The sequence below is a fragment of the Eptatretus burgeri genome, chromosome 6 (assembly GCF_056783735.1).
Source record: "Eptatretus burgeri isolate ZD-2024b chromosome 6, Ebu_testis_v1, whole genome shotgun sequence".
In the NCBI taxonomy this organism is placed as follows: Eukaryota; Metazoa; Chordata; class Myxini; order Myxiniformes; family Myxinidae; genus Eptatretus; species Eptatretus burgeri.
In genome coordinates, this window is record NC_140966.1 from 93,981,185 (window position 1) to 93,996,184 (window position 15,000).

A 15,000-nucleotide genomic window follows, 5' to 3' on the forward strand; every position below is an offset into this window, starting at 1 on the left:
ACTCATAAACTGTTCGCCATATCGATTTGAAATTTGGGTCACTCATGTACCACCTGAAAAGGAAGAACCCTATTGATTTTGAGCGTGGCCGGATCCAAGATGGCCGACTGGGGCGGCCATCTTGAAAAAAATGTTTTTTGTAATAAATGGAAAACCGCTTATCTGATTTCAATTATTTTTGGTTTCTACGTTCCTCACCCCTGGGGAACTTTTTGGAGATGATGACCAAATGGTGTCTTGTTTCCAATTCACCTCCCTCATTATCTGGAATATGTATGACCTTTTTCATTCAATGGCGGGGGATTCCCCATCTCTGATGGTGTATTTTTAGTTATGACGCTATGAGGCATCAGTCGCAGCTTCAAACTTTTGAAAATTTGAAAGTGCAAAGCTATGAAAGCGATCATATATTGATTCATTAATTCTGAATCGTCATGCCCCACCAAAATATTGCCACGCCCCACCTTGAGAAACACTACTCTTGAGATTTGTTTTAACGTTTGGGCCTAACTGTACATCTGTGTCTGCTAGTGCTGAAGTGTAAATCCCACGACAGTTTTAATCTATAGCTTGGTAAAACTTGTCCAACAAAAAAACTCGATGTTCATAAATCTTAAAATTTGAGCTCACCGTTGCCTTGCTTCTTCTGAAGTAAATCTTCCAAACTATTCGGTATCAAATTGTTTGGTGGGTGACTTGTTTCGCCGACATCCATGGACTTTATACGTGAGAAAGGAAGTGGTTGCGAGTGGATTGATCGAGATTTTTAAGATGATGAAAGGTACAGACAAAATAAGTGCAGTTAGAATGATCCAGTAGGATAGAAAGTAATTGGACCAGGGGTTATAGCTTCAGAGTAAAGACAAGGAGAATTCAGAAGGTAGTGATTGACATTGGTCTTTCATTCTGATAGCCGTTATTACATGGGATTGTCTCTTTCGAAAGATATTGACAGCAAAAACGGTAGATAAGTTAAAATTTGAATTAGATAGGTACCTCGAAGCATTGTAGATGGAGCGGTATAAGGATGTTGGCAGGGCTTTCAGGAAGCTTGAGTATGGATGGGTGATTGTGTGCATCTGTGCTGATTGTGATGTCTATGAGAGGGTCTCATGAAGGGATAGTGTGTGATTTGTGTTGTACATTATTCATCCTAAAACAGCCTTTTCCCACCCCCACACCCCCAACAATAAAAAGAACAAAAATATTTTTCCAATTTTTTTTTTAAACCCGAGTGATGTACCTGAGCCTGCTGCACTTTTCTCATCCCCACTCCTCCCCTACCTCCCCCACCCAATGACATCAAGCCGTTACCTTGATGGATTAATTTTTTATCTGGTATTGCTGTAGCATAGACATATTGCTGCAGCATATGCCACTTCCTTGTCAAATTTCCTTGTTGCTCCCTTTCATTGCTGGAATTGAGTATCTCGTGTGTTCATGTCCCCGGTTGATGTCACACAGGACCAGCTACAGCAGAAAGTGATTTGTCCTGGCGTCGTGAAGTGCTTGGTCGCCTCACCAGACGGTCTGCATATCGTCGTGGGAATCGCTGAGAGCCTGTATGTTTGGGAGGTATGATGTTTCAGTTTGCAACACTTGTAACTCCTTCCAGTTGTAACTCGGCATTGATACAAGTTGCCTGTTAGTCGTTGATTATATTTGGTCTCCGATCGCAGTGTTGAATGAGACAAAAGTGTTTTTCAGCATTCTGCTCCAACAGTAGAAATATCACTTTTTATTTTGATATTATTTTTATTATTATTATTTAAGGAGTTATTTGATGTGTTGATTTGTTTTGTTAAAGGGTATCGTGTTTTCCGGTGTATAAACCACACTATTTTATCGGCAAAAAAGCTAAACGTTGGGGGTGCAGTTAATACACAGGCATCGAAAAAAATAAATCTGTCTTAAAAAGATCAATGCTGAATTTCAATTATATTGAAAATGAACTTTTTTTTCCTTTTTTTTTCACAGCCAGAACTGCTGTTAGGCTCACTTCTGCCGTTTCAATCCTGAAAATTAATTAAGGTTAAGAGTTTGTGCAGAATTTTATTAATCATGCGCAAAAATTAAATCAAGTGATTCCAGGGGACACCCGGAGTTTCGATGCGTGATATATATATATATATATATATATATATATATATATATATTTATATATATATATATATATATATATATATATATATATATATATATATATACATATACATATACATATACATATACATATACATATACATATACATATACATATACATATACATATACATATACATATACATATACATATATATATATATATATATATATATATATATATATATATATATATATATATATATATATATATATATATCCTCGCCGCTCTGAAAATGTCATTGAACACAAGAAGAACAACAACACCTGGTCTCACATCAAAGGAAGAATTCTTCATATAATAATAGCTAGTCTAATAACGGGGCACCCACCTCAAATAACATCGCGCGCAAACTTGCGTGCATCCGGCAACAGGCTGGGGACGGTCACATGACCCTCAAGAAGGGCCGCATTGTGCTTCGTGAGTGCCTTGGCTTACGTCACCAGATTACGTCACGTATCATCCATTCTATCCATCAAGATGTCAAGGCGTTCATTCACCACAGCGTTCAAACTCTTTGTCTGCTGGTCTGCAGAAGAGTTTGGGAACCTGGCAGGAGATTCGGCATGGACGAGTCCATCATCCGGCGCTGGAGAAGAAGCGAGGCAACTATAGAGAAGATGCCAAGGAAGAAGAAGGCACTGAGAGGAAAGTCGGCAAAGTGGCCACAGCTCGAGGAGCGTCTCTTCACTTGGGTCCAGGAGAAGAGAGCAGAGGGTTCCGCCATCTCATCACTTGTTCTCAGGCTGAAGGCGAAGAGTTTAGCTAAGGAGGATGACATTGGTGACTTCACCGCCAGCCCCCTTGTGGGCCTACAGTTCATAGTATGCCATCAACTGTCGTTTTGACGCCGCGCATACATCTCCCAGCATCCACCCGATGATATGGCTGATGAGACGACGTGCTTCCAGGCCGACATCATCAAGCTTCGCCAAGAGTATGAATATCCCCTCAGCGGGGTCAGGAATGCCGACCAGACACCCACCCCCTTACCTTCGACATACCGCGAGGGACCACCATCACAGTGAAGGGGGAGCACAATGTGACAATCAACACTACTGGTCACGAGAAGGACTGATTCACCATCATGTTCACCTGCACCACAAACGGTTTCAACCTTCCCCATTATGTCGTGTTGAAGAGGAAGCCTGCCCAAAGACAAGTTTCCAGCTGGCGTCATTATCCGTGCTCAGCAGCAGGGGTTGATAGATGAGGGATTGGTCCAGAACTGGATGTGTATGGTCTGGAGTAGTCGGCCAGATTGTGGTCTCTTCTGATGACAGACCATGCTAGTCCTGGATGCGTTCAGATGTCACAAGACCGATGACACCAAAGTTCAAGGACAGGCTCCATTGGACTAACACCGATTTCATCATCATCCCAGGTGGGATGGCATCGCTCATGCAGCCCCTTTATGTGTTCATCAACAAGCCGTTCAAGGATGGGCTACGTCGCTGTTGGTCTGACTGGATAATGAGTGGGGAGAAGACCTACACCAAGAGCGGGAGGATGAGAAATGTTGACCTTCCGATCTGCGGCTGGATCGTCAAGGTGTGGGAGGAGATACCGTTGGACATGAAGCGAGCATTTCTGAAATGCTGCATCTCCAACAACATGGACGGCACAGAGGACAACATCATTTGGGAGGAGGAGGCTGCAAATGACGGTGACAGCGACGGGAACTTTGCTCTACCCTGATGCGCACAAGGAGTTACATGCCGTCTTCGACAAGGATTTCCTCGTGTTTAGCTGAAAAGCTTCATCAAACCCAAACGCCTCTGTTCAGGGCCACAAATCCACGAGAAATATGTATGATTCCGGTATGAATCCCTTTTCTTCCTTCTTCTTGTAACAAAAAAGAAATCCTCTTTATATTTTAAAAAATAAGAAAGAAAAGTAATTACTTCCTGGTGTCCTCTCCTCTCTCTTGAACTTCTTGAAAATGAGAACAAGACTGTTTGACGAAATTAAGCGGATATGGTAGCAAGCATATTGATACTTCCGTCACTTTGTTCCGCACAAAGTTAATGTACAAATGCATTTAGATCTAGATCAGAAAATAAAATGATCAATATATTGTTGCGGTTCTGGAAATGGCATCCCTCCAAGGCAATGGCATCCAACATACAGTGCTCCCCAGACAGTTGTTTCATTAATATATTGTTACGGTTGTGGAAATTCGCATTACACCATAAAGGGCCCTCAGGTGAGATATCTCTGTAAGTACATGTGTAGTTAGCCCAAACCCGTTGTATAGAGGGAATTTATGTGATCCATCCAGGCTGCGACGCTTTGAGTTAGCCATTTTTCTGTTCTATCTTTTATTTCAAACAAACAGCATCTCAATAACCATGCCATCCCCACCACAGCGCCAACCACACTTCAATCACGCCACCTCCACCATCTACGCTACCACATCTTCGCCACTCGCCATTCAGTAAGCCCCGTGTGGTTACGATCTCCGCAGAGGAACAAACAAAAACCAACAACGATGCTCGGGGGCTTTTCCCACCTGTTTCTCCTGTCAAAATTCTCCGCGCTCGGTGTGGGGGAAGTGCGATCCGAGCCGGGTGTCAAAGGTGAGAAAAGGTGGGGGCCTCTTTTTGGGGGAATAATTCTCTGGCCCTGAGCCAAAAACTGACTCCCCCGGCTCCTGCACGGGGCGGGGTGGAGGGAGAGCGAGAGGGCACGCCCCCCTTCGAGAGGCTTCTCCAAGAAGCTCGAAGGGAGGTGGGGCCGAAAACGGGGCGGAGCGAAGGGCGGAGCCCCACGCTACAAAAGGCGGACAGGACGGACCTTGAAGAGAGTTGGTCTTCGGTTGGTCGAGTTGGTTCGAGAGTTTGGTTCTTCGAGGCTTCCTGTCTGCTTGTCTTGTCGGGGGAAGAGGTCCTGCGCTCGCGGCTTGGCGAGCGACCTGTGAACGGAGGCACGGACGGGAGACGCGGCAGCGCCGGTCGTGAGGTGGACCTGCGCGTCCGGACGAGGAGTGCCGGAGAGGGTTCGCCGGCCGCGAGAGAGGTCGGGGCCAGGCGCGACCACGCTGACGGTCATGGGAGAGGGACTCACCGGCCACGAAAAGAGAAGTCGCGACTTCTTTTCCTTTTCCTTTGCTTTTTGTGTAAATGTCTGTGGGTGGCGCCGTCCGTCAAGTAGTATTGTTTTAAGTGTTGCCGTGTGTACGCGTAGTCGGTTGTACCTCTGAATTTGCTTCTATTGTTTTAACTGTTTTATGTGCATTTTCTTTTGCGGTATATACGTGCCTTACGTGCCTTCTGTGTGAAATGAATGTGCATTGTGTGAACTTGTTCCCCGTTTCGCTGCGTCTTTCCCTTTGTTTGAATTTCCATCTTGCATCATGTAAGGGGTTCGTAGTGGGTTTAAAACGCCCGGTAATTAATCGGAACCGTCAAGGCCGACGATAACACCGCTCGGTTATCACTGTAGCACGGAACGGACCGCTTAAGCGGTTCGTGTCTGGAGTCTGCCTGTGGCGTGGTACGATCGCCCGGTCGACCACTCGCGCAGGTACTTAGGTAGGTCAAATTTGGCGAGCAACCCTATCCTGCGCGGGTGGGCAATTGGCACGATCGTGGTGAGGTTAAACCCCCACCCGTGACTAGCTCCCGGCGTTGTTCCGAGAGGGTCACGACTGAATTGTCCGTCCGGTGGGCGACGTTCCGCGATTCGAGTCACGTGGCCGTTCGCACGCCGGCAGGCGCGAATTCACAACAATATGTACAGTTAGACCCTTCCTTCATTGTTAATGGGTCAAACGGGACAAAGTGTGTTGTGTGAATCTCATAGTTCGGTCTGATTATATCTCTCTTCATTCTTACTCTTTTCCTATTATTCCAGAAATACATCAATGCAGGCGCTGCACTCAGACGGCCGCCTGAAAAAGCAGCGGCCACGCCCTTCACTGTAAGAATGCGTCTTCGCGGAGGTCAACTGTCGAAGCAAACTATAAACAACCACCCACTGTTCAGGAGACCAGAAGCCTCAACAACACGTTGGGACAGGTGCAGGAATGCCGTGCCCGGAAGAATAGAAAAACAAACAACCTCACCCTTCCCGTACAGGATGCACGCGGCGCGTTCTTTTCAACCCATTTCTGCGTCTAATAATTATATCTATCCTCTATTCAATCCAAATCTCCATCTAATACTTGTATCTATGCTCTTTTCAACAAAAATCTACATCTAATAATTATATCCAGTCCTTCCCTTCAATGCATGACACAGATCAGAGCCGGCACTGCGCACACCACCGCCTGTGAAGATCACCGTGGTCACCGCATGCTCAATGGGGGACCTGCGCGCACCCCCGTAATATTTTATTATCGTACACAGAACGGAACACGAATACAGTAATCCCCCGCTATATCGCGGTTCACCTATCGCGCCCCCGGTTCATCGCGGGTTTTCCCTTGGAACCTAACTAATTATTTCTGCGGATTCCCCCGATATATCGCGGTAATAATATATAAAATATAAATTATTTAAGCAATAAATTATAACACGTGGCGCTCGACCAGTCACACAACGCACGAGACAAAGTTTCGCTTGTGAACTTCGAATATTTTCTACGTTTTTTCTCCAAGCCCTACGATGCCGCCCAAATGCCCTGCACCTTCTAAGGCTTCTGGCAAGGAACCGAAGTGCCAGAGGAAGGTCCTGACGCTCCAGGAGAAGGTTAAGGTGCTCGATATGCTTCGGGAAGGAAAAAGGTTTGCCGCGGTTGGACGAGTACTGCCAAACCGACGAGACCAGACGAGTCGATCTCCGGCACCCCAAACCCGATCACTGCCAAGCCGACCAGACCAGACGAGTCGATCTCCGGCACCTCGAACCCGATCACTGCCAAGCCGGCCAGACCAGACGAGTCGATCTCCGGCACCTCAAACCCAATCACTGCCAAGGCGACCAGACCAGACAAGTCGATCTCCGGCACCTCGAACCCGATCACTGCCAAGCCGGCCAGACCAGACGAGTCGATCTCCGGCACCTCAAACCCAATCACTGCCAAGGCGACCAGACCAGACAAGTCGATCTCCGGCACCTCGAACCCGATCACTGCCAAGCCGGCCAGACCAGATGAGTATTTTTCTGGGAGGCATCCATTCATCGTGGATTTTCACTTCTCGCGGGGGTTTGGAACATAACCCCCGCGATAAACAGGAGATGACTGTAGTACACATCTTCATTCAGGTCTGCGCGCTGCTTCACGACGACGTCTTACCGTCTGTCTTCACTCACCACCACGGCCACCAATATCTCCTGCGGACGGCAGACATCTTCTCGCACTTCCACCCCGACGAAGCTGCCACCAAGCAGCGGCATGCTTTTCGGCCCGGAACGCGAGGGCCGCATGGCGTACGGATAAAGCAAGCACATTGACCAGTGTTGACTGGGGGTGCCTGGACAGGCATGCGGGACCGACACGACCCTCAGCTGGTTGCCGGGGCACGGCCTGAGGGTTCGGTGCAGGGAAATTTGTGTCATGTTGTTTGGAGTGAGACAATTCCACAGCTCCGCGATGTCTTGCTGGATGTAAAGTATGGCCGCTTCTGGCCATAGCGCCTGGGCCGTGTGCTGGCCGGGGCCCAATGGAAGCGCCCGATTCGGGTGACGACACATCGCTTCGGGGTGGTGCCCCGCCCTGCACCACAGGTCTATAAAGGACGGCTCGCAAGGCCGTCTGCGCTCCTGCTCATCCTGCTCGTCCTGCTCGTCCTCTCTGTCTTGCCTTGGATCCATCTCTGCATTCGCCTGCTGACTCTGCCCTTCTCCACCCACTTGCTGCTGACTCCGCCCTTCTTCACTGACTCGCCGCTGACTTCACCCATCTGCCTGCTGCTGACACTCCGCCCACTTGCTCTCTACTCCGCCTCCGCTCACCCACTCGCTGCTGGTTCCACCCAAAGTCCGTCCCTCACGCCTGACGGTCGCGCCCCTTCTCTGGATCAATGCTTCGCTGCACGACGCACTACAAAGCAGGAAACGACGTGCCAGCTGTCAGGAAGGGATCGTCCAGCGGAACACCCCCCCCCCCCAAACATACTGGGTGGCGCAGTCGGTCAATCGTACAAGGTATTGCGAGACCGTTAGCCTCATCTCCTCTCTTTTTTTTCTTCTCATTAACTCCTCTTCGTGTGTGTGTGTGTGTGTTTGTGTGTTTGTTGTGTGTGTATGTATGGATGTATGTGGACATACCCATTAGACATGAGGGAATGGTATAACTGTATGTATATTAATGAAACTACTGTCTGGGGAGCACTGTATGTTGAATGCCATTGCCTTGGAGGGAGGGGGTGTCCAGAACCGCAACAATATATTGATCATTTTATTTTCCTATCTCGATCTAAACACATTTGTACATTAACTTTGTACGGAACAAAGTGATGGAAGTATTTTGTAAGATTTCAGAAGAATTATATCAGGACTAGCCGAAACTCCGTCACAGATGGATTCCGTTCCATGAGCCCAATATGACAAGCAGTGGCGGCTCTTGTAAGAGCCGGATCCCAGTCGATGTACTCCATGGCCTTATATTACCTCATGAGGCCTACAAAACGTCCTTGTACACGACATTTTTGGTGTGCACTACTCCTTGTGAAGAAGTGTGCGACGTGCAGGCACAAACGTCAAAGGCACACGGGGAAAGCGCTATGCCCTTTCTAAATGAGCACGATGAACTGTTTGGCCTGTGCTCCGCAAGCCATGTTGGTGAGGTCTGCTGTGGAGCCCCTGGAGAGAGATGGAAGACTTTTTATTGGGGACAGTCTGGAGGATGGCATCACCCACAAACAATAGGTGTCTAATGAAAGGGACCCACCGTGCATGAAGGCAGCCCGAGAGTTGATGGGAGCCGTGACTGTGCGGAGCACGTCATCTGCATCAGGCTTTGGAGAGGCAGTATCCCTCATCTCTCGTCTCTCTTTGTTTGGCCACTGTACCCCATCGTCATCCTCGCTCTGTGCATCACCAGCCTGCATGGGTTGGACTGGACCCACAACTAAGCTGTGCCTTAATGAAGTCCTCACCTGTGTTCCCCATTGTTGTGTGACATTTTTCCTCTGGAGACATAAGCACTAATCGTTATTTACTCTGCCATACTAACCTGTGCTGTGATATTGTTGTGGTTGGACGCCATCTGAATAACTCCAGAGGAAAGGTGAGTCTTTTAAGACCACGGTCGCCTTTCGTACCACAAACCTCGAGCTGGCTTCAGGTTCAAAGCCATATTACCATTATGAATGGGGTGTCGTGCCAGCAGTCACGTAACAGATCTTAATCGATTGGCTGAGCAGAACAAAATAATACGTGCTGCGTTCTTATCCCTCGAGCCCAATTATTTGATGAACCAATCAGTTGTCATATGCCGCCTTTGGTGCAGGTAGGATGAGTTGGAACATGAAATGTTTTTAAGCACATATTTGCAGGAGCTATTCACAGGAAATGTATTTACAAGGCAATTCACAGGGCATGGATTTGCAAGGCAATAAACATTCCCACTTTTCCCCACCTGACTATTCCCGCCCTTGGATTCCTTATGCAGTCACTTAACACTAAATGTGGTGCCAATCACATATCCAGGCCAGTGAAATGAGAGATATGGGAGAAAGAGAGGACAAGATTGTGACCAATCATGCCCCAGCACACCTTGTGCCGGCTTGGCTGAACTTGCACTCCAATGACTCTGGCACGATGTCTCTTTATTCTTGCTCCTTCTTGACCTGGCGTTGGCCCCACTCCACATGCCTCTGAGCCGCTGTGTGCATCTCACACCCCGTGACAAGATGAGTGTAGCGTGAACCCCAGGACCATTAACTTGTAATGCCAAGACCAGAGATGAGTACAAGATTGTAACGAGGGCAAATATGGTAACGAGAGCAAAGATTAAGAGGATCGTGTCTTCTCGCTCCCTCTCGAGGACTTCGACTCTATTTGAAGACCAAGACCCAAGATCGCTCATGTGCACTCCCCTTTTCAGGTGTCTTTTTCCCCTCTCCCGTCTGGGCCCCCACCGTTTACATGGGAGGGTTCAGGGGGTGGAGGGGGGTTCTCTCCACTTACCTGATTGGCATGTCCGAGCCTCGATTTCTAGTGACGTCCATTGATTGGCGCCATGGTGTGATATGATGGGATGTCAGGTTTCGGAGTGCTGTCAGAGTTTATGGTGATTGATTTCCCACCTGCTTGCAGCGCCAACAGGATGTACCCCTAGACTGGTTGGAACCCATTATAAGGGGTTTGGTAGAGGATGGGAAGGCGTTTCTGCACTGTGAAGTGCATGAAAATGGTTAGGGTCGGGTGTGCCAGGTAAAAATAACATATATGGACTCCTTTCCAACACATTTGTAATGCATATCTATTTATATGCAATACAATATGCTTAACTAATCAAATACTATGAAATAATTACTGTTATTCTAAAGATTGATTATTTACCCCCGAGAAGTCACGCACACTTGTCTCGAAGCTGTCTCGCCTGTGTTGGAATCTCTGTCGAGCTATAAACTGTCATCTCGGTGATTAACATGCAGGAGAGGCGTCTGTGTGCGTTCTGTCTGTTTTAAATGCTGAGCATCAAACAAGGAAGCAGGATACACCATTTTAAAAGTCATTGGTATGACTTGGCCGGGGTTCACACCGACCTCCCAGATTCAGTGCCAATGCTCTGACCATTACTCCATTGAAGCCTTGGAACAATAATTTGCTGATATTTATTTGATTATTTTTAAATGGAGCATTTTCACCGAGTAAGGCATACACAAAGGATTGTCCCATTCAGCTGGTGCAGTGCAATGGCTGCTGAAATCAGTCCAAAGGAAGAAGACAATATCAAGTTGTTCGTTAAACCAAAGAATGGTAGCTGGGAAAGTGGTGCACCACATCAAGCAACAGAAGCTTATTGCAGAATGATGTGTGAAGCCAGAAGCATTCCAGTGCCGAGGATGGCTGTCACAAAGCACTTGAATGAAAACAGTGATTGCACCACCAAGGTAAGTATCTGAAATGGTAGATAAAGTAGCCAGCGAAGAATATCAGTGAAGCAGAGCACAGAATATCCCTGTGCATGGTGAAATGGGGCTGGCAGGATGGCCTAGAGGTACGCATACTCACCTCAAAGCTTTCTATCCAAGGTTTGAATCTCGACCCAGCTGTAAAATATCACCCATTGATTCACAGGTAGGTGTGCCGTCCCTCAGATGGACTTTAAACTTGGCGTCCTGTCTGCTGGTGTTAGTAGAGGTGGATGTTAAAGTTCCTATGGTATCCTTTGCGAAGAGAAGGGTAGCCAAATTACAAATTCCTGCCCTAACTTCAGTTGAATATCAGGCCTGGCTTGCCGGTTCATGAAAGACTTGAGTCAACCTCCCCCTCCCTGGCTAACCCCACACATAGGTGGGAATAATTCTGGTTGCGAAGAAGAAGAAGAAGTAATAAAGCTCTGCTCTTATATTACTAGCATTCTAAAAATAAGTTTGAATACCAATGAATTATGACAATATCTACATTACCATTGCATTTCATATGTGGTGTATACTTGGACTTTGTGCTCGACTGGCTACCCCCATAACTTGTCTCCTTGACGGACAACAAATCACCCGTGCCAAATGGCTGATTGTGTAAACCACCATATTCTAAGTGCCAGCAAATCATTTTCCAGTCTTACTTTGTACACTGAGGCTCATGCAGCAGCTGGTACATGCTGCATAAATGCCAACGACATTAGTAGTTCAGACAGCGTACTCGTCTTGGGTCAAAAAGGTGGCGACAAATCTGGTCTAACCCAGTGATGGGGGGGGGGGAGGTGGACGTTCCCTAAAATCAAATATCCTATATCCTCATAATACTTTCTACAGCCTCTACTTTTATCATTTCAATTACTGAATAGAAAACACAATCTGATATATATATATATATATATATATATATATATATATATATATATATATATATATATATATATATATATATATATATATATATATATATATATATATATATACATATATATATATATATATATATATACATATATACATATATATATATATATATATATATATATATATATATATATATCTTGTATATTATACATTGCTTGTATATTATACATTGCTTGTATACACATCATTCTGCAATAAGCTTCTGTTGCTTGATGTGGTGCACCACTTTCCCAGCTACCATTCTTTGGTTTAACGAACTTAATATTGTCTTCTTCCTTTGGACTGATTTCAGCATCCATTGCACTGCACCAGCTGGAAAAAAAAATACATACATATATATATATATATATATATATATATATATATATATATATATATATATATATATATATATATATATATATATATATATATATATATATATATATATATATATATATTGCTTGTGCACTGGCCCTTCTCCCTTGAGAACTGACTGGTCCTCAAGTTCCATTGCTACACACATGTTGTTCCGGTCTGGGTAACACTGGGCTTGGTTGTAGTACCTGTAGGCGACTCATCTGACCCTGACAGAGTCCCAGGTAAAGGCCCGGTCACACCTTGACGTTTTAGCCAACGTATGCCGATTTTTGAATTTTTTTTTTCTAAAACGCTGGCACACGTTGAATACGTTATGGGTAAATTTTGATAACATTGAGAGCACGCTGAAAAACACTGCCATACGTCGTTGTACGTTGGCTTTAAACGTTGTACTTTTTGGTTGTCCTCAAATTTTTTCATGCTTGAAATTTCACGACGTATGCCGGCGTATGACTCACACGTTCCGCTACGCTGGCCACAAGTTGTATGCACGGTCTGCGATCGTTGACAGACGTCAACACATGCTACTTGTAAGTTTATCATAAGTTGAGACACGACGAGGTAATGTTTAGCGCACCCGAAACTTATTTCTAACCTATGATTAACGTGTTGTTGGCACGTTACGCGATCGTTGCCACACATCGACAGACGTTACTTTAAGTTAATCATAGGCTGAAAGACGTCGGTATAATGGATCGTCCTTGCGTCAGCGTCAGCGTCCACGGCCACGGCCAGGACACTTATTTGCAGCATTCTTCAAACTTTTCTTCGGCATGACAAGGATGTTCACACTTCGATGTCTAGCTTGGCTATGATTCCAATTGTCCATCGGCAGCGTCTATTTAAAATAGTCGAGTTTGAGCGTTTTAACATGTTCAGAAGAAACGCTTCAAATTTCCAAACCCCAGCGTCAAAAAACAAAGGCGAGTGACAGCAATTTAAATCGTTCATTGTAAACAATGAAAATAGTTGAGTGGTACAGTTTAAAAGTCGTTGAGTGTAAAAAAAATCCAATTGTTGAGCGCAAACGTCTACTTTCAATAGTGGGGTTTGAGCGATTTAGCACGTTCAATAGAAACGATTAAAATTTCCGAGCGCCAGCGTCAAAAAACAAAGGCGAGTGACAGCAATTTAAATCGTTCATTGTAAACAATGAAAATAGTTGAGTGGTACCGTTTAAAAGTCGTTGAGTGTAAAAAAAATCCAATTGTTGAGCGCAAGCGTCTACTTTCAATAGTGGAGATGCAGCCATTTAAATCGTTGAGTTTATCATTTAAATCGTTAAACGCAAGGACGATCCATCATAACCCACACCCTCCCCCTCACACTCACCTACTACTGCCAACATGAACAAACTACTACTAATACTAATACTAATACTAATACTAATACTGATACTTATACTCTTACTGCTGACATGGACATCGACTCAAAAAGGACTCGAAAACACTGTTGGGTTCCCCTTTTATGAGCAGCATTTTTATATACCAATTCCCAAAACCACTGGGAACACGTCTTTATATGGCAGTTGTAAGCTAGAAACACGTTAATTTTTTTTTTTTGTCGACCGGAAAATGTCATTGGAATACGTCGATGTGTGTTGGGACTACATAAAGAATTGGTTCAAAGCACGTCAAACATAAGTTAGAAATAAGTTTCGCGTAAAAAAGACATTACCGCGACGTGTTTCGACTTATGAGTAGCTTATAAGTAGCCTTTGTGGACGTGTGTAAGCGTCCACATATCGTGTGTAAAACTTATCCCCATCGCATGCGGAACGTGTGTCATACGCCGAGTACGTCGTAAAATTTTGAACATGTTTAAAATTTCTTGACGTACTCTACTTACTACGACGTATGATAGCGTACTTTAGCGTTCTACTCACGTATACCAAACTTACTCATACCGTATTTGACATGCCCCAACGTTTTAGACACATTTTTCTTAGGTCGGCATACGCTGGCAAGATCGCCAAGGTGTGACCGCGATGTTGACACTTCCATTTCTACGGCAGTTATGATTCGAATCGTTGTGCGTCAGCCTTTTAATAGGCTACGTCACGACATCGTCGGCGATGCGTGCAACGCGCTCTGCCTAAGTTAGACTATCGTTGGGCATCGGTTGTGTAGGCCGCCAACAGGTTCAGCATTCGTTGGTATAAGTTATCTATAACACAACGAAACGTTCTGTGTCCGTTACCAATGCGTTATACATAAGACCAAGTCGCTATGAATACGTCCGAATCTTTAAAAAAAACATCAAAAGTTCAACGTAAGCCAGCGTTTTACATACATTTTAATACGTTGCCATCGCTGGCTAAAACGTCAAGGTGTGACCGGGCCTTAACAGACAAAGGCATTACTTTTGAATTTGGCTAGGTTTCCAGCACACAATGGCCTGCTTTTGTCAAAGACAAGTCAGATCTTTAACTTTCACTCGCAAATACTGTCAAGTGGGTTATCAAGCTTAATGCTCCTCCGAAGGATGACACAAATCGATGTAAAGCTCTGCCTGTGAACCACCAGGGTAATACTGTAAATGG

At 45.3% G+C, this 15,000-nt stretch overlaps 1 protein-coding gene across 1 annotated transcript in view; it reads left to right on the plus strand.

The window, feature by feature from the left end:
- The window catches only part of WDR18 (WD repeat domain 18), a 72,965-nt gene that overhangs the window by 13,943 nt on the left and 44,022 nt on the right, over positions 1-15,000 (plus strand). The window contains exon 2 of the mRNA XM_085886267.1: positions 1,465-1,575. Within this exon, the coding sequence (XP_085742393.1) occupies positions 1,465-1,575 (111 nt within the window). The remainder of the gene's footprint in view (positions 1-1,464; positions 1,576-15,000) is intronic.